The sequence below is a fragment of the Engraulis encrasicolus genome, chromosome 10 (assembly GCF_034702125.1).
Source record: "Engraulis encrasicolus isolate BLACKSEA-1 chromosome 10, IST_EnEncr_1.0, whole genome shotgun sequence".
Lineage (NCBI taxonomy): Eukaryota > Metazoa > Chordata > Actinopteri > Clupeiformes > Engraulidae > Engraulis > Engraulis encrasicolus.
The window spans coordinates 7,933,564-7,953,571 of NC_085866.1; the positions used below are offsets into that span (position 1 = coordinate 7,933,564).

At 40.5% G+C, this 20,008-nt stretch overlaps 1 protein-coding gene and 2 long non-coding RNA genes across 7 annotated transcripts in view; 1 reads left to right on the forward strand and 2 right to left on the reverse strand.

Moving 5' to 3' along the window:
• Positions 1 to 18,821, reverse strand: part of LOC134457555 (lipopolysaccharide-induced tumor necrosis factor-alpha factor homolog) — a 19,984-nt gene extending 1,163 nt beyond the window's left edge. The window contains exons 1-3 of the mRNA XM_063209566.1: positions 18,724 to 18,821; positions 18,090 to 18,286; positions 76 to 211 (exon numbers count right to left, since the gene is read on the reverse strand). Of these exons, the coding sequence (XP_063065636.1) occupies positions 76 to 211; positions 18,090 to 18,240 (287 nt within the window). The 5' untranslated portion in view covers positions 18,241 to 18,286; positions 18,724 to 18,821. The remainder of the gene's footprint in view (positions 1 to 75; positions 212 to 18,089; positions 18,287 to 18,723) is intronic.
• Positions 6,040 to 10,311, forward strand: LOC134456579 (uncharacterized). Its single transcript, XR_010036342.1, has 2 exons — positions 6,040 to 7,097; positions 9,462 to 10,311. It is a non-coding gene; the product is annotated as an uncharacterized LOC134456579 (long non-coding RNA).
• LOC134456578 (uncharacterized) lies at positions 7,134 to 12,488 on the reverse strand. Of its 5 annotated transcripts, none has more exons than XR_010036338.1 (4): positions 12,224 to 12,488; positions 11,306 to 11,431; positions 9,194 to 10,442; positions 7,134 to 9,091 (listed from the first exon to the last, which is right to left on the reverse strand). It is a non-coding gene; the product is annotated as an uncharacterized LOC134456578 (long non-coding RNA). The 5 variants fall into 5 exon arrangements; XR_010036341.1 differs by lacking the exon at positions 12,224 to 12,488 and having other exon boundaries at positions 7,134 to 8,667; positions 8,785 to 9,091; positions 11,306 to 11,819; XR_010036340.1 differs by lacking the exon at positions 12,224 to 12,488 and having other exon boundaries at positions 7,134 to 8,355; positions 8,441 to 9,091; positions 11,306 to 11,819.
• Positions 18,822 to 20,008: the final 1,187 nt, after the last annotated feature.

A 20,008-nucleotide genomic window follows, 5' to 3' on the forward strand; every position in this document is an offset into this window, starting at 1 on the left:
ACACACACACACACACACACACACACACACACACACACACACACACACACACACACACACAATATATGTGCTCACCCAATAAAGCAGAGGAGGATTGCCATGGCCCAAGAAAACCAGCCAACCTTATAGAGAACTCTGGTCTGCATGCGCTGTTTGCAGCTGTTACAAGCGGTGATGGTTGGCTTTCCACCCAGTTTGGCTTTGCAAACCACTGCAATATAATAATAACAATATAATCATTTGACGGTTTTGATTCAAATACTTTCCATTTGACATGGCTTGAAATCAAATTTCGGTGTATAATGAAAAATTGCATGTTACGCAAGGTTGGATCAATCCTGAGCTAGCCTATTACATTTCAAACTTGACCCTTTTTCTAAGAATTTGGTCCAGAAGTAGTTGTTAATTCAGCTCATCTCTTCCGTGTGGTGTGTCTGCAGTTGAATAATCTTAGAAAGTGAAAAGGTGAAAACGTTTGTCTGTTTTTCTGCTGCTATGTAAAAACAAAAAAATGGTAAGGGCATCGACAGAAGCTTGAAGAAAACACCTCTTACACCATGATTGAAAGATCCCATACTTCGTTGGTGGGATTACTAAGGTCTTAAAGGAACAGTCCATTGTGTTTCAATAATAAAGTGTGTTCTTCTCTGACCTGAGATGAGCTCCTCCCGACCTGCCTCGTCTTCGGACGCTCCCCCAGTCAGCAACGCGCACGGCCTAAACTCATTAGCATTAGCTTGGCTCAGCTTTGCCGACGGATAGCACTCGGTGCCTTAAGTTAAAAGTGACCAAATTGTTCCATGTGTTCCCTATTTAATCATCCCTGCAAGACTAGTACAGTAAACCGATCCAAATGTTGTTACACAAAATGAAACGAAAGAAATGGCACTGTGATGAGAGGCTTAGTAACACATTCAGAGTACTTCGACGCATTGACAGGCTACCTTCACTCCTAGCCCCCCCCTTCCCCACTCCCCCTCTCCCTTCGTGCGAGAGGACTAGGAGTGAAGGTATCAATGCATCGATGTCGAAGTACTCCGAAAGTGTTACTACGCCTGTCATTACCGTGCCATTTCTTTATCTAGGTAGGTCATTTTGTGACTCATTGAAACACGGTGGACTGTTCCTTTAAGATATAGAAAAAATGAGAGTCCACACATCATTATTCATTAACCCATTGTGTCCTGGAACAACATATAAGCTGCATTAAGGCTCTTGAGATTTGAGCTCTTTTATTAAAAATGTGGGTATGTTTTAGGACTTACAGGTAGTTTTGTTTTTCCCCCTCCCCTTTCCTACCTTCATGCACCCCACTACACATCTTCCTCCCCTCTTTCCCCCGCTGCTGCCTCTACCTCTATCACATTCTCACTTTAAGTCACAATGACTACTAATACAGCTTCTAAGGTTATGATGAATAACCCTGTTAAATTCATATCCTGGAATGTGAAAGGTGTTAACAACGCGACTAAGAGACGGAGAGTCATGTCTCATCTCCAACAGTTGAAGGTCGACATCGCATTTTTACAAGAAACACATCTTTGTAATAACAATATTGCTTGGTTGAAACAACACTGGGTTGGTCATGTATTCCACAGCACATTTAATGCCAAAGCTAGAGGTACAGTCATTTTAATAAATAAAGGCATCTCCTTTGAGTCTAAACAAGTAATTAAAGACCCAAACGGCCGATATGTCATTGTAGTTGGACAACTTTTTCCAATCCTGTGGTCCTGGTTAACATATATGCACCCAACTTTGATGATCCACAATTGGAAAATGTTTTCTTTAATACCTAATATGGACACTCATTTTCTTTTAGTAGGTGGGGGTCTGAATCATGTATTGGAGGACAACTTGGATAGATCATCCAAAACGACCCAAAATCCTTCTAGATCTCCTGGAGTAGTAAAACATTTCATGAATCAGTGTGGCCTGTGTGATGTATGGAGGTTTAAGTTTCCTCAGACCAGAGCATATTCTTTTTTTTCTAATGTACACCACACCTATTCACGTATTGATTATTTCCTACTAGATAACAGGTTGCTGCCTAAGGTCAAGGCAATTTCATATAATATTATTGTTATCTCTGACCATGGCGCTGTTGTGCTAGACTTGAACATCCCTAACCGGCCACCCATTAACAGGAATTGGAGACTGAATCCCCTACTATTATCAGACTACATATTTGTAGAACTAATATCAAATCAAATTCAGTTTTTTCTAGAAACAAATACCTCCCCTGAGATCTCTCAAGACACATTGTGGGAAACGCTGAAAGCCTACATACGAGGGCAAATCATAGCATATGCGGCTAGAGTCAAAAAAGAAAAAAGTTTCAAGATGACAGATATTTCAGAGCGCATCCTTGACATTGATTCAATATATGCTCACTCCCCAAACTCAGATCTTTATAAGGAACGGTTGAGGCTCCAATGTGAATATAATATTCTTTCCACTGAAGAGGCTGCACGTCTTATTCTGAAATCTAGGCACAATGTTTATGAACATGGGGATAAGGCGAGTAGATTATTAGCACGTCAAGCCAGACAGGCAGCTGCAACACATTACATCACAAAGATCCAATCACACACAGGAGAGATCCTGACAGATCATAACGATATAAATAAAGCATTTCAGGACTTCTATGTTGACCTTTATACGTCAGAATGTAGCAACGATACACTTTTGAACACCTTCTTTGAAAACATTACCGTCCCAACTGTGTCAGAGGAACAAAATGAAAAACTGAATGCAGATATCTCCATCTCTGAGATAATTACAGCCATCAAATCAATGCAAAACAAGTCCCCTGGTCCTGACGGATTCACAGTTGAATTTTACAAAACGTTTCCCCACCAGTTGGCACCAATTTTACAAGCAATGTATAGTGAGGCACTTTCCACAGGGAGTTTATCTACGACACTGAGGCAGGCGTCCATTACACTGTTAGCAAAAAAAGACAAAGATCCATTGCTGTGCACATCCTATAGACCTATCTCTTTGCTTAATGTATATTTCAAAGTGCTTTCTAAGGTTTTGGCAAAGAGATTGGAAAGTGTCGTCCCTGATGTGGTTTCACCTGACCAAACAGGCTTTGTCTTAGGAAGACATTCATACTCCAATTTAAGAAAACTATTTAATATCATTCACTCAGTCGGATCAAAGTGCCCTGAGGTAGTTATTTCTCTGGATGCGGAGAAGGCCTTTGACCGTGTGGAATTTGCATACCTATTCTTCACACTTCAGAAGTTTGGTGTTGGGGACGGATTTATATCCTGGATTAAGTTGCTTTACTCTTCACCATTAGCATCTATTGTTTCCAATAACATACAGTCTTGTTACTTTAACTTAGGAAGAGGGACTAGACAAGGCTGCCCCCTTTGCCCGCTTTTATTTGCATTGGCTCTTGAGCCCTTAGCAATAGCTCTACGACTTCATAAGGACTTTAACCCTATCGCACCGGACGCATCATATTTGATGCATCAAATTCAAAGCCCTCTCCCCGCTGACACAAAAAAAATTCAATCTCCAAAACATCCTGCGTGTCATTTCCAAACGTCCTGCAGTACACGGAAACCGCCACAAGAGAGCAGCGGTCGACAACAAGTTGACCACAGCTCGGCGAAAACTAGAAAAATGGGGTAGAAGCGGTTTCCCTGACCGACGCTGAGATATCGTCAAATTGCAAAAGGTTTGTGTACAAATTTCAGAAATATAACTCTACATCCTTTAATTTGAACCCTTGCTTTGTGCAATTAATCAAGGAAGAGTTAACATTTTTACACCGTGTTGCAGAGACAGCGTGCTCAAACTGATGAAACAAATAAGCACCATCCGGCGGTGGCAGGAAGTCAGCCATCAATTTCGCCATATTCGCCATAGGGGAAACTTACAAAGCATACCACGACGATCATTTAACAAAACACACAAGTTGTTTTACTTCAAGACAAAGATATTGCCTTAAGAAACAGGTTTTACTTGCAATTTTGAAGATGTAATGCAAATTATGATCTCGTAAAAAATGCATTGAAGTGAATGGAGAAATTGTCCAATTGTAGTAATGGACCCATATATTCAACATCAAAAATGAATAATGATCTATATTACACTCATAAATAGGTTGTTAAGCATTCGATCAGCTATGTTTTACATAGATTTTAAAAAATTACCCAACCAGGCTGTGGGAAATGTAAAACAAGGATAGGCTAAAAAAAAAAAATTGGCAGGATCTCACTAAATATTTAAAGATAATCCTCAAATTAAATTGTCTGACAACTTTTTTAAATTAAAAAAAAGTTGTAAATGCATTAAAAGTCATTTTTCAATGGTCATGAAATTGGAATTTTCATTTCTTTAAAGCCTGATGCATCATATATGATGCATTAAATATCTCAGTGACCTTAACAAAATTTTGAATTTTTAAAAAACATTTCTTATTAGGGACCAGGGCTTTGAACCGTTATTTTTTTTCCAAGCGTTCCGTTCCGAACAGAAACAGAATCATAACGTTTCTGGTTATGAGTTCCACCAATAAATTGACGTTCCCGAACCGGTTAGAACAAAAAAATATTGTTCCCGGAACGGTTAATTTCGTTCCTGTCAGCTGATTACTCCCCATAGGCCTAACTGACGTTAATTAACCAAGATAGTGGGGTCGGAGGCATGTGCAATTTTTCTCAGTCATTTCAAATTGGTGTTAAAGTTTGGTTTTCACTTCCAAGTTGAAGTTTAGGGTCTATAGAACAATTTGGGTTCGAGTGTCAAACACACAGATAACAAAATGGCCTGCGGGGGGCGCTCTAAAATATATAAACTGCTATAACATTTTATTAGTTTAACCAAATTTAACATATGAGGTATGCATGGATTCAGCATTAAGAGGAGGAGCTGGTGAGCTAAGTATTTGGTTACCAGATTAAAGACACACTATGTAATAAACACACTTTTAGCCCATGGACAGCAAAATTCAGGGGTTTTTTTTAGATAAAGGGTGGAAATGCCCTCCAAGTTGCAATGAAACATCATGTAATGTTACAAGTTATTGTAAATAAAGCCTGGGATATCATTGAACTTGATTTGTTCAGAATATCCCTGAAGCACAACGATACCTAGGATACCTATACGCAAATATGGCTGCATAAAGCCTATGTGATATTTAGGACCCAACTTGCAACTTTGAGTTTATGAATTTAGGATCAAGAGTAACTTTTTTCAATCAAGCCATATTCTATTCACACATAAAATTACAAAAAAACGTTATATCTGGAAGAAAATAAATCAATAATAATAATAAGAAGAAGAAGAAGAAGAAGAAGAAGAAGAAGAAGAAGACTGCATTTCTGGAGAGACAATGCTATTAGTATGCTTGCGGCTTATGCACACACACACACAGACCTGTTGTATACACACACACAAACACGAGGGAAAGAGATAGAGGTCTGTGTGTGTGTGTGTGTGTGTGTGTGTGTGTGTGTGTGTGTGTGTGTGTGTGTGTGTGTGTGTGTGTGTGTGTGTGTGTGTGTGTGTGTGTGTATGGAGATGCTTCAGGTGCCTTTCAGCAATGGGTGGGTAGGGAGAGGTAAGGGTGGGATTCGAACCTGCAACCCTCTGACAGACCAACACCCTACCCAGTAGGCCACTGCCACTTACTGTATAGAGTTGCCACAGCAGCATATTAGGCCATGGTTGCCCAGGTGACAGCAGAGGTCTAAAGTTCTACAAGGCTGCATGTACAGAGAGGAAAGAAGAAGAGAGCGGAAACAGCTGCCTCTATGGCGTCACCGCGCCGCCATTTTGATTTTGTTAGATATGGACGTTCCATGAGTGAGGAATGAAACCGTGTGTTGTTTTCTCTGTCGACCACATTTTCATCAAATTCACTTATTTCGCATTGTATTCATTTGATACGGGATTAATAGTTGATTTCTACGTTTTATTAAAAAAAAAACCCGTGATGACTGGAAACGGCAACTCTACAAAAAAGTTCCTTTTTGGGAACTTCTAGACGCAACGCTGACTCTTCCTGAAAAGGCAAGTGGCTTAATGTTTTTGTATTGCATAAATATGACAAGTAACTATCCACTTAGCAGTAAGTTCGTCATTATCTTTATATTCGTCATCAAATGGATTTAATATTATGGTTGTATTCATGGATCTTTCTGGACAGTGGGTGATGTGTGTCGGCCGTTAACGTTAGCATATCTCCATGGACAGCTAAGTGTCTATGATGTTAAATTATTAGGCCTATGTTGAGTATAACTATTTTATTCGTAAGTATAAAATGGAAGTTAACACATCTCCTCCCAGTCGTTGTTTGGAATTTTAGCCTTAGTCTCCCGGCCAGTTTCATAAATTTTCATCAGCCAGCGAACATTTTGTCCGATGGGCATGTGTAATTTCTAGAAGTGCTAGTTCTTCAGAAAAAGGATACGTGCCTAAGTACACTAAACCAACGTTAGTTCTGCTGCTGTGTTGTTCCGGTTTTTATTCCAAACTTCCATTTTCACTCCTAATGTTCACCCTGACGTGAACAGGAAATGTGCATGATATCATTTGACTGTTGTAGGCCCCTAGAGTACTTCTAGGTGTTTTCATGACCGATGTCAGTTAACTTTTTGGGAGCCAACGCATGTGAGGCGAAACGTGTTTTTTACCTGACTTGGGAGTCAAATGTTTTGAATGTCTACTATACATTGATTAAGGCATTTTCACGCACGAGCAGGAAACAATGATACATTACTAATACTTAATTCAAGTCAGTGGCAGGAAATGATAAACCATAACCAGCAACGCATTAATTACAGCAATGCATTACTTTTTCTGCAACTCAGAGAATACCTTAAGTTTGGCAGTTTTTTAGCAACTCAGTCAACATTGCATGTAAGCTTAACACAATAATGCATATTTTTTCTTTTTTGTGTCACTCCTCACCACATATGGCAGATTTAGTGTGAAGAGCCACCTGTACAAGATTCCTGGGACAGCAGAACATGCACCTCACGCACTACCCTGGCACCCTGGCTGAACAACCCGCAGCACATCATCTCCAGCTGAGAGGGGGACTCATACATTCATTTGAAATCAGCTCTACTGAGGTGAAATGATCAAGAGTCAAAAGCATGCTGAAGAGATAAACTTGATGATGGCTATGTTTATTTAATTAGCATTGTTTATATAGATTACACATTCCTTGTAAAAAAAAAAATAATTAAAAAATTAGTTGTCGGAGCAAGATAACATGCACTGCTCCACCTGGGTGTCTTCAGCAGTATGCACAGCCCGTCGTTCATTGCAACCTGAAGCTACTGTAGGCCAGGGGTCCCCAAACTTTTTTTTAAATCTGGGGGCCACATTATTGTTCCTGACTGTGATCAGGGGCTGGAATCAATACCAATCATGTAAAAAAGGTGTGTGTGTGTGTGTGGGTGGGGGGGGGGGGGGGGGGGGGTCAAAATTCCGATGTCAATTTCATTAATTTTCTTGATTTCTTTGTTTTCATGGCTTTGGCGTTCTGATTGCCCACCTTCAGTTGAAATTTTATCCTCATCAATAAGTATGTATTAACAAGGAACTCTTTGCAGGACAGACAGCTGGCGGAACATATAACAGCATCCAAATTCACACTCTGATATACTGCAGATTTTAAGAGTGCCAGGACATGTTTCCCTTTAGAAATGTGGGGGTATTGGCATCTAAAAATGTGTTCAATTTGCTCTGTTGTACGCTGTAATACAACACTTGGTGGGAATAACCCATCCCTGAACTGCTTATATCTGAAAAAGGTGTATTTCTCCTTGAGTGTATCTCTGTCCTCCTCGTTTGCCTCCCACAGCGTAACACAACTCTTGCAATCAAATTTGGCAGAGGCTCTGAAGGCCACATAGCCAGCAAGGTACACTGACACATTGCCCTCAATGACGTCCAGCCCCTTCATGAACTCTGTGTTGTCCAGTCCAGGGAATGTGGGTTCCTCATCAGTAGACTGTACGTGAGGCATGGTCAGTGCGGTGCATGGATGGGGAGTTGCCATCTGCGATGACTCAGTGCAGCTCTACAAAATCATTGCAAATGATTACAGACTTACAGTATACTAATCATGTGTGACACTTTTGTTTTTGAAAGGGTGTTTCGTGTACCTCGTGAGGCATGGTCAGTGCGGTGCATGGATGGGGAGTTGCCATCTGCGATGACTCAGTGCAGCTCTACAAAATCATTGCAAATGATTACAGACTTACAGTATACTAATCATGTGTGACACTTTTGTTTTTGAAAGGGTGTTTCGTGTACCTCGTGAGGCATGGTCAGTGCGGTGCATGGATGGGGAGTTGCCATCTGCGATGACTCAGTGCAGCTCTACAAAATCATTGCAAAAGATTACAGACTTACAGTATACTAATCATGTGTGACACTTTTGTTTTTGAAAGGGTGTTTCGTCTACCTCAAACAAATGGGACAATTGCAGCAATAGGTGTATTTCCTCCGGTTCGCAATTTGTATTTCTCCCAAATGTCATTAGATAGTCTAGCACGGCCTGCCTGTAGTCTAATCGGAATTGCTGAGGGTCTGGATTGTCCCTGTGCCCGCCCTTCGCTCTGATCACCCCAAAGAAGTGTTCCAGGCAGTCCTGGTTGAGGTGCCTCGTAAATAGAAACTGAAATCCTTTCTCTGTGAATGCAAATGACAAACAGTACATTGGCCAACAGCAGAAAACATGCAGTGGTGGACAAAGCTCATTAGCATTAGCAAAGCTCAATTTGAATAATTATGCCTTATTGCTGCTACCTTTCAATTCAGCCCAGATTTCCTTGATTGCTCTTAGGTTATGCCTCCAACCATTTAGGCAATTCAAGCTGTTGCCACTGGCACATCTGACAGATGCCAGCCAGTTAATACTCTCATTGATAAAATCAATATGTGTCTCTCTGAAGGCATCCTTTTGTGGTGTGCTGCTGGACAATGTGCTACTGTTAAAGCAGTCAAACATCTGGTTAAAGTGGGCTACAAAATCTGCCGTCGTTTTTGCCCCCTCTCTTAGCTTCCCCATGTCTGCCATGGTGAGCAGTGCAGCCGCAACAGAATGACTAAGAACCTGTAATAAAAAAATAAAAAAAAATCCCATTTTCAGGACCATAGATAAAGATTGTAAATTGAATGTTATACGCCTGCATGACAGTTTTCACTTGTGGCTTACCTGAGTGGCGAGAGGCACACTCATTGTTGAAAAGGCAGTGAGGGACAGATGCCGTTGGGTTAACTTGGGTGCCATTCGGTGTTGTCTTTGTGAATCAATTTTAAACATTTCAGTGATGTCTCCCCATTCTGCCAATTTGTCCCCTATGTAAAATCCATATTTTCGCAAATTGTTTCTGATGTTTTTCATTAAATGGGGGGGGGTCGAATAAAAAATGAATCTTCTGGCTTTTGACAAAGAAGTACGGTTTTTCTTCTGTTATACCCAGGTTTCTACAGGCTGCCAGGTTGTTGCTGCCTTGGTCCATTACCAGCACCATGGGAGTGAAGCCAGTGTCAAGCACCTTTTCCACCGCCTCCATGATTTTGGTTTTTAAGACCCCATGCTTCATGGTCCCAGATGACAAGAAGTACCCTATGGGTTGTTTCCATTTCCCAGTTAGACTACGGATCATGAAAACCCCTGCATGGTTGGCTGGTCTTCCCCCTTCGTCATACCCTTCTACTTCATCTTTCGAGATGTTATAATTTAGGCTACATTTCAATGTAATTTCATCAAATGTGATGGCAACGTGCCTATCTCGCTCTTCCATATGCTGCACTTGATGTTTAAGTGCATACAGCACAGGTTCATGCCATCCCGGCCCGATGTCTACTCTCTGCAAGATATTTGAAAGGGTCCTGGCTGTAGGGAGCTTGAAAATTCTCCTCATGGTTCGGTAGGCTTTTGGCCCTGTACCCTTAACCTGTAACGCCCAACTTTTCATGAAGTTGCTCCACCGAATGGCCCTTGGTTTTTTTTTTTGGCATTATCAATTTGCTCGTTGACAAATTGTGCGGCTTGTTTTGGCAATACTTTGGAAATTTCCCTCTTTAATGTTTGTTTGCTGATAGATGGTGTCTTTTTCTTTAGCCTTGCTTTGATTTGTAGCAGCCAATTTTTCTTTTCAGTTTTTCCACTGTGTTGTCATTGCTGACACTGGCCAGTACATCAGTGCCTAAAAAGAAATGTGACAACTGTAACAACAGACTTATGCACAGACTACTACCTATGCAGTGTTCAACACTCAGAATGTATCTGTTACCACCATTTGCCATTAAATCACTTACTATCCAGGATCTCTGAGTCTGTTGTCTCAATTTCAAGTGCGACCCGTTTTCGGGGTGGTGGACGAACTGTGTCTTGAGATTTAGGGGGGTTGGGACAGTCTACTAGCCAGGGTACGGCCATTGGCAGTAGGCCAGATTTCCTGCAGAATGCAAAGTATTGTAATGTTTATATTTCTACAAACACACTGTAAGCCCAGTTATGAATTGTCTGAGTAAAAAATGTTGAAGGTGTAATCAAAACTTTAGTGTTGCACAAATGAACATATATTGACTTTTTTGTACAATGAACAAAGGCTTTGCCACTCAGATGAACAGACTGCGATGAAGACTGGGAAAGACTCAAATTTATTTTGTCTTTACTGAATTGGGGGGGGGGGGGGGGGGGTAAATCGAAGGAGGTAATAAAGATGCTAAAGCACAAGTGAAATCCAGGAGGATTTACAATATTTGGTGAACAGGGGGCATGGCTAGACAGTGAATGACTGCAGCATCCTGGAAAGAACAAATACATGCACAATACAGAGTGCAGCAATATACAAATTGTTGAGTGCATGGCAAAGTTCTTAAAGGTTGAGGGGGATGGCCTCTTGTTAGTGGACTGGAATGGCCTTTGGTGAACAGGGGGCATGGCTAGACGGTGAATGACTGCAGCATCCTGGAAGGAACATAAATACAAGCCATGATTCTCCATGTCATACAGTGTGTGTAACCTGTTGCGGATCCTGACGACGCTCTCTGCTTGTGAGGAGCAAAAGCCTTATGCTTGATTCAAGCCAGCAATGGTAGAGGAGGAGCACTCAATGTGTGGCTCTCTAAATATGTAATTAGTTGTATTTTTTTTGTAAAGCAACCCAACATTTTAAATTATTTTTTGTGAATATGTGTGTTTTGAATTTGCAACATTACCACAAGTAATCAGGCTAAACATCTGGGTTTACAGTATGTTGAAAACTTATAGAGTATCAAGTGTCATTTTCAGAATATGAAATGGCAATGTCTCTACCTGTCCAATGGGTTCACAAATTGTGAAATGGCGAAATGGTCACTGCATACTTTCCTATGCTTCATTTCATCGGTCTGTAAACCACATAGGTCCTCCCGCCTGATGTTATTAATCCATTCTGCACACCTGCAGAAAATAACAGTAGTGTGTTTTAATATCACAGATATCCTTGGTTAACATTTGCGCTGGTTCATGTTTTCTATTTTGCCACTAGGGGGAGATACAACACAAATTATAGGGGTCTGGCTTTTTTGTTGAAATTGAGTTTCCGTCAGAGGAAAGTCTATGTGAGTTTCTCCACTTCAATAGGACAAGGACTGGATACTTTGCCGTGGATATGTTTAGTCTGGCGATTTTAAAGTTAATTGAGTTAAATTTTGAAAGGAAAATGTTAGATGCATATGTGGGCATCATCATAACACGAATAAACAAAGCCCACTGCACAGTTGTCAGATCATTTCAGCGCCTCGATTCATCATGCAGTGGGTTGTTGCGCTAGCAGGCTATCCAACTTTGTTTTAAACGGCGACATAACGGTGGCATCATCTGCCTACCCAACACATCCTTTTAAGGTAAGACAATTAGTTAATATAGCACTTGATGTGGCACGTCGTTGGCGTATTATATACGAGCAAAATAATAGTTTCTAGGTGACGTATGCTATGCTAAAACTGTGGTGGGAGGTGCTGGACATTGAAAACAGCCTTCCTTGCAGATCATCGACAGTATGCATTTCTAAATCAGAAGTGAAAAAAGGTACTCGGTAGGCCTAGAAAATTAAATGTTGTGCTCGCATTAGAAGTTAAGCACACAAAGTTATGTCTTTTGACACACAATGTTCTCATCATGTTGCTCAAATATCATTGTGCCCATCTGACATCTGCACATCAGGCTTAGGCTATCAAAACGAAACTATACCTTTTTTTTTCTTTGGGAAATGAATGAAATGCCACCTCCTTGTTCCTTCCTGTGGACTTGTAACACCCTACAGCAGCACATTGTGTGCCTATATATTTTGGTGTATTTGGGGCATTTGGGTCCTTTGCGTAATTGTGATCGGTGTTAGCCATGTTTTTGACTGATGCTGAATGAATGAACCGTTGGCGACGCGTCCTTGACTACCAAAATCAAAATGGCGGACGGCGTCGGTGAGGTAACAATACAGGCCAATAGAACTTTCCCCTCTCTTCTTCTTTCCTCTCTGGCATGTATGTTTGTGTATGAATGAAGATTCTTAAGGTGACAGTTTGGCAGTCAGTAGCTGAGTAATATGTGCAGCCTTATTTTTACGCTGTTTGCAAGTTGTCAGAGGATATTGACACAAAAATGCCACAAGCCTGCTCTTCATGTCAAAGCTGAGATCACTTTTCTGGGCCAAATGGTTCAGTCAAAAAGTTGACATATTCAGGCCTATGCGCTGAGCTGTTCACACATTTTTTTCCCACGTCATAGGGATTTTAAAACTGCTCTCTCTGTTCACGGGACTCACAGGTCACCTCTCACTCAGCTCTCAGAATCTCTGCTCTTACTGCCACAGTTTGTGACATCATCATCTTGACCATTCTACCATTCATTTCAATGAGGGGGAAAACAGAGAGAAAACTGAGGTAAAACAAGTGTGGTGAACGAATGAAAGAGGGTAGGCCAGCGAAAAATACACCACCCTGAGCCCTTTTCGAGCCGTTCATTTTGGCACTCGAACCGTGTCTCTATCTCTAACGCTGCAACGATTCAAAGCCGCCATACTAATGAATGGCGATTCCCATAGGCCGAGGTGAATGGAAAAATGTAGAATGATAATTAACTGTTGATGAACAATTAGTATGCTTTCCCGCAAGCATACTAAATAAACTGTTGGAGAACAATTAGTATGCTTGCTGGGGGCAAGCAGAGGCCTTTGGCAAGCATACTAAATAATACTATAGGACTATTTCATACATGGTAGACACAATCATCTGCTGTTATGAAGACATCTCTGTCATCTGGGAACTGTCCATTTGTTACCAGCGCAGTTGACAGGAATGAAAACCGTTCTTATTATCTGCATTTGCCAGAAATGCCTGCCAATCTGGTAACAAATGAACAGTTCCCAGATTTGGACTACACTACCAAAGATGCAGTTGCCAAAGATGTATTCCAACTAGAGGTGAAGTACTTGTAGGCCTACAAATAGACCTGCCAGATATCGGTGCAAGTGCATGAAGGCAGAGTTAAAGTGCACACCTCTGTGCAAGTGCACATGCAATTTCTAAGACTGACCACTGACTGTTTTTGTATCTGTTCTCTGTCATAGTTATTGTAGAGTGGAGTATTGGAATAAATGTTAGCCCTATGGTCTTCTGTTTGTTTTTTGAATGCAGGAAAAAATGATGTTCCCCATAGTATTTATCATTATTATTATTATTATTATTATTATTATTATTATTATTATTATTATTAGTATTATTATTATTATTATTATTATTATTGATTGATTTACCTTCTTCCAGATATAAAGTTTTCAAGTTAAAAAGTATGGCGTGATTGAAAAAAGCTGGTACTCATGATCCCAAATTCATAAACTCAAAGTTGCAAGTTGGGTGCTAAATATCACATAGGCTTTATGCAGCCATATTTGTGTATAGGTATCCTAAGTATCTGTGTGCCTCAGGGATATTCTGAACTTATGAAGTTAAGTGATAAAGCAGGCTTTATTTACAATAACTTGTAACAATAAATTGTGTTTCATTGAAACTTTGAGGGCATTTCCACCCTTTATCTTAAAAAAGCCCGGATTTAGCTGTCCATGGGCTAAAAGTGTGCTTATTACATAGTGTGTCTTTAACCTGGCAACCAAATACTTAGTTCACCGGTTTCTCCTCTTCATGCTGAATCCATACATACCCCATATGTTAAATTTGGTTTAACTAATCAAAAGTTATAGCAGTTTATATATTTTAGAGCGCCCCCCGCAGGCCATTTTGTCATCTGTGTGTTTGACACTCGAACTCAAATTGTTCTATAGACCCTAAACTTCAACTTGGAAGTGAAAACCAAACTTTAACACCAATTTGAAATGACTGAGCCTAATACGACCCCACTAAGAAAGACGGAAGTGCAAATGAGTCAGCCTACTTCCAAACTGTTAACTCAAGCGGATGAAAAGAATGTCCTCCAGAATTTTGTCATTCAGGGACGACCTAAGCGGAGAATAAACCTCAATGATGAAAATGCGCGTTCCACGCTGACTTGGGTCACCGGACATTTTGAGTTTGTGTATATTTGAAGCGGCCATGGATGCCCAATAACGTCGAACATTTTCTGTGCGCTTTACACGCGCTTCTCTGCAATTTCTTACAATGATGCAATAGAAACTCTGCCCTTTTGTATGACAGTGGTTTCTCTTATTTAAGATGTGGAGTGGAGACTTTGTAATCCACAGCTCTCTCTCCATTCAGTCAGAGAATGTTTGATGTCACACAGGACGTGAACCTCAGCCTTCATGGTAACGTGCACAGGAAAATAATTACTTTTTTTGTTTGTTTGAGGAATGGTATTAACCGGTATTAACTGGTTACCATTATTTTTAAATAAGTGTTTCCGTTCCAGAACATAAAAAATAATAACGTTTCCGTTTTCGTTTCTGTTCCCTGTAAAATACAAAAAGTTCCTGGTTTTCGTTTCCGTTCCTTGAACCGGTTCAAAGCCCTGTTAGGGACCAATATTGAAGCAAATTCCAAAAAAATAGAATTTTCTCTCATAGCTTTCATGGTTCAGGTCTAACAGGTTAAAGGTGTGAAGCGGAAGGGACAAGAGTATAAAGTGTCTTTGTACACGGATGATTTGCTTTTATATGTATCTGATCCAGAATCATCACTCCTCTCTATTTTGGATACTCTGAATGGTTTTGGTGAAATATCTGGATATGAAGTAAATTTTCAAAAGAGTGAACTTCTACCTCTCAACTCTGCAGCAGCTGCACTACCTCCTACACTGTTCCCCTTTAGAATGGTACAAGAGTATGTCAGATACCTAGGTATTGAAGTCACACTCAGCTTGTCAACCACTTTCACAAAGAATTTCACCTCTCTTTTTAAAAAGTGTAAACAAGATATGATGCGCTGGGCCCCATTACCATTATCATTAACTGGACGAGTTAGTTTGATAAAAATGATAATACTGCCAAAATTTCTGTACTTGTTCCAAAATATCCCCATTCTAATTAAAAAATCTTTTTTAAAAACACTAGATAAATCCATTATACCTTTTATTTGGGGAAATAAATCCAGGCGAATTAGCAAAACCATGCTCCAGAGATCAACGAGTAGCGATTACAGGGGGACTGGCATTACCTAATTTTATGTTCTATTATTAGGCATGTAATATTCAGAAGCTAATCCATTGGGTAGAGGACACACCCATGACTGACCGAGCAGATTGGGTGCAACTTGAACTTGCATTGTGTCCCACACTTTTCTCACTAGTTTTCTCTAGTCTACCTCTTCTTGGCTGTAATTTGAGCTCAAATGTAATAGTTAATAACTCACTATGAATTTGGGCACAATTCAGAAGACATTTTGGGTTCCAGGCAGCTTTCTGTCTTTCCCCTGTTACATCAAATCACATGTTTACATCTTGTACAGACCCTACATTTAATTTGTGGTTCAATAAGGGGATCAAAACAATCAATAACCTGTACAAAGATAATATATTTATATCTTTTGCTCAGCTAGCTGAGACTTATGATTTACCCAAAACACATTTCTTTCGCTACCTCCAAATCAGAAGTTTTGTGAAGAAGACATTTATATAATTTCCTGGGAAACCACCTGAGACTCAGTATGACTCCATATTTTGGCTGAATTCAAACGCCAAAGGATTAATAGCAAGAATGTATGGGTATATTAACAACATCAATCCCCATTCAACAGAACATTTGAAAAGGGCCTGGGACAATGATTTGGGAGTGACCATGACAAAAGATGACTGGGAGGCAGTTTTGGACCTAATACACACATCATCTACATCTGCATTACATGGGCTGATACAGCTTAAAGTGGTGCATAGGGTTAATTTAACCCAGGCCAGACTGGCAAGAATTTACCCTAACGTTGAACCATTTTGTCCCAGATGTAGAGGTCAACCAGCAGATTTGATACATATGTTTTGGCTATGTCCAAAACTTTCTTCTTTTTGGCAAGATATTTTCAAAGCATTTAGTGAGATGTTTGGTACACAGTTTAACCCCAACCCTATTAGTGCTGTTTTTGGACTCATACCAGAGGAATGCAGAGACCTTTTGCCAAACAAAGCCTATGTCATCATAGCTTTCTCTACACTTCTTGCGAGACGTCTGATTCTTTTGAAATGGAAGCAACAGGCACCACCCTCCTTTGTGCATGGGATCAAGGAGGTATTGTACTTTTTGAAGTTGGAGCGCATTAACCTTTAAGAGGGTGGGTTTTTGAACATTCTATAAAAAGCATGTGTTCTATAACAATGCAAGATTCTAAAATTCCATATTGTATTGAATGATGCCCAGAATTCTATAGAACTTTCACTGCCCGAACATTCCTGTCACACTGGTGTGATGGTACACTCTTAAAGTTAAATACACAATCAAGGGATCTACACAAGCTTTTGTTAAAACCTGCAGGCCTTTTTGGGACTACTACGACTATGACTACTACTACTACAAGAACCTCTTGATGTAGAGTAATAATGCACCTATCCTCTCTATTTCATGATTGAGATTCAAGGTAACAGCAGCGGCACCCCAACACCCCCCCCCACACACACACACACACACACACACACACACACACACACACACACACACACACACACATACGCATACACACATACACAAACACAACACCAGACCACCCCACCCCCTATTCCCTTTTTCTTTCTCTCTTTCTTTTTGTTTTGTTTTGTTTTGTTTTGTTTTAATGATAATGATGACTATTATTATTATTGTTGTTGTTAGTAATAGTGTAATTATTGTTATTACTGTCATTATTATTATCATAATTAGTATTATTATTTTATTTAATCGTACATGATTCACATTGTGGAATGTAGTCGGAGTTGGAGTTGGGGATTCCTGAAGGAGAAACATTCCACTGGTACTTCACTGGTACTTTGCAATCATTTTTATTAGCTGAAAATGTCCAATAAAACGATTCACGTATATAAAAAACAAAATTATCTATCTTCAAGCCTCAAGGTGCCCATACCATTTTTTTTGCGACAAAGATGTTACAAATGGAACTTTGAAATGCAACAGGTTCACCCTGGATCAATCCTCACCAAACATACAGTACAAAACTTAATCATGGCATTTTAAGACTATTTTTAAGACACTTTTTACCATAAACCATTTTTGCCTTTAACTAATGCAATCAGTATGAAAGGGGTCTCCGCTGTGTTCTATAAAACACATTGTACACGCTGTAATACTCATTGAAATTGTAAATAGTCAAACTACCATAGTATCACACCAAGTGTGTGTGATGGTGTAATACAAGTCCACACCAATAGGCAGACCACAAACAGTGTTGCCAGATGTGTCTAACCAAATACCGCCCAAAAGGTTCTCAAAAACCGCCAAAATGCGCTAAATTCCGCCCAAATTCAACAAATTACATTGACTTCTATGGGCCCAAAACGGCTTAAAAACCGCCAAATGGCCAATTTTTCCCGTTTTTGCCCGCCGACGCTCATCCCAAGTAGCCCAATTGGGCGGGCACCCGCCCAATCTGGCAACACTGCACACAAAGACACAGGTACGTGGCGCACTGACCTTCTGGCTGCTGGGACTGCTGCTGTTGCATCACCACATGCGTCGTTGCCGGTTGCTGCATCATCACCACCGTTGGAGAGGCCGGCTGTTGCACCATCATGACCGGGGGCTGCATCACAGGGGCCGGATTCTGGACCACCACCATCGCCATCTCTCAAGACCCAAGGTCGGACTTACAGCGTGGGGCTCGACAAGACCTGGCCAATGAAATGCATGTCACCATTTTCTTTCTCTAAAGAGCTCTTAATGGGGATTTATTTAACCCTTGTAAGGTGTTTGGGTCATTTTGACCCGTTTTCAGTTTTTAGCTTGAGAAAAATAGTATCAGTTACAGTATTAAACTTTCACATTGAGATTCACTGACTTTGGACCATTAAAAAAAAAAAATTACAAGGGTTAATTAAATCTCCATTTGACCCTCTCTTAAGGAACAGAAGGTCTCTGAACAGGAACAAGAGCCACAGTTGCCACAGCATCCAGATGTGTACCCCATATAGGCTACAAATACAACATGTATTTATGATTTTATTGCACAGAGAGAAAGAGAGAGAGACAGAGACAGAGACAAGGAGAGGGATGGATTGAGGCGTAAAGGAAGAAAAAGGGGAACAGAGAGACAACTGAAGTGTCTTACCAGTGGATGCTGAGCGACAGACTGGATTATTCATTTGACGGAAGTGATGGCTTTTATATCAACACCCAACATGCAGGTGTAGAGGTGTGCCCAGATGGGCCAACTTGGTCCTTCAAACAGGTTCAGTCACTGTCACAGTTGTGCAACACACACACACACACACACACACACACACACACACACACACACACACACACACACACACACACACACACACACACACACACACAGATAATTTAGAAAATATATTGTCTTGAATGTATACAGTCTCTTATTTTTACTGCAAATTCTCTGAAACAGGCCTGTACTCCAATACTGCTCATCTCACTCTCGGTGGAGTAAATAAATGCAAGAGCGATGACTCAGTGGACTTTTTTTTAAATTTGAAAACCTTTTTTTTCCCTACACAAGCAGGTAATTGGAGTGCTTCTGGTTCTTCACCCTTTCCCCTTGGTGCTCATCAGTGTAGGGGCTCTCAAATTTGATCCAGGTAGACAAATGCTGAGGCACTCAATGTTGCAATTTTTACTTTTTGATTTGGCTACTATGCCTACACATTTCACTTTTGGTTCCGTCAGTTTCTTGTTTTTTTTTCCTTTTTATTCATTTATTGGCATGCCACTTTTTCGTTCGGTACCAGAGATTGTCCCCAGGTTGAGCCATCAGGGGACTAAGGCGACGAGGGTTGGAGTCTGACCAGAGAGTTCATATCCCAATCCTTCCTCATCTCTGTCTCCCATTTCTCTGTCACTCTCTCACACTCATAACAAAATAAAGTCATAAAAAACTACAATGAATGGAAAACACACACCTGCTATCCCCCCCCACCCCCTCCCTCTCTCTCGCTCTCTCTCTCTCTCTCTCTGTGAACACATGTACCCATGCCGCACATCCATGCAACTTTTAGGAAAAAACACAGGAAAAGGAACACTTTTTTTCCAATATCCCTCTTTCCATCTCTTTCTCTGCTCCCCCATTTTGTCTAGACTATCTACGGCTGCTCTGTCAGTATTTGTGTATGAATATGTTAGACTTAATATTAACTAAACATGATAAAACACACACACACACACACACACACACACACACACACACACACACACACACACACACACACACACACACACACACACACACACACACACACACACACACACACACACACACACACACACACACACACACACACACACACACACACACACACACACACACACACACACACATTTTTGATAATGAGTGTTTCTCTTCCTGAGAACAGAAACAGAAACATTTCTTTCTCTTG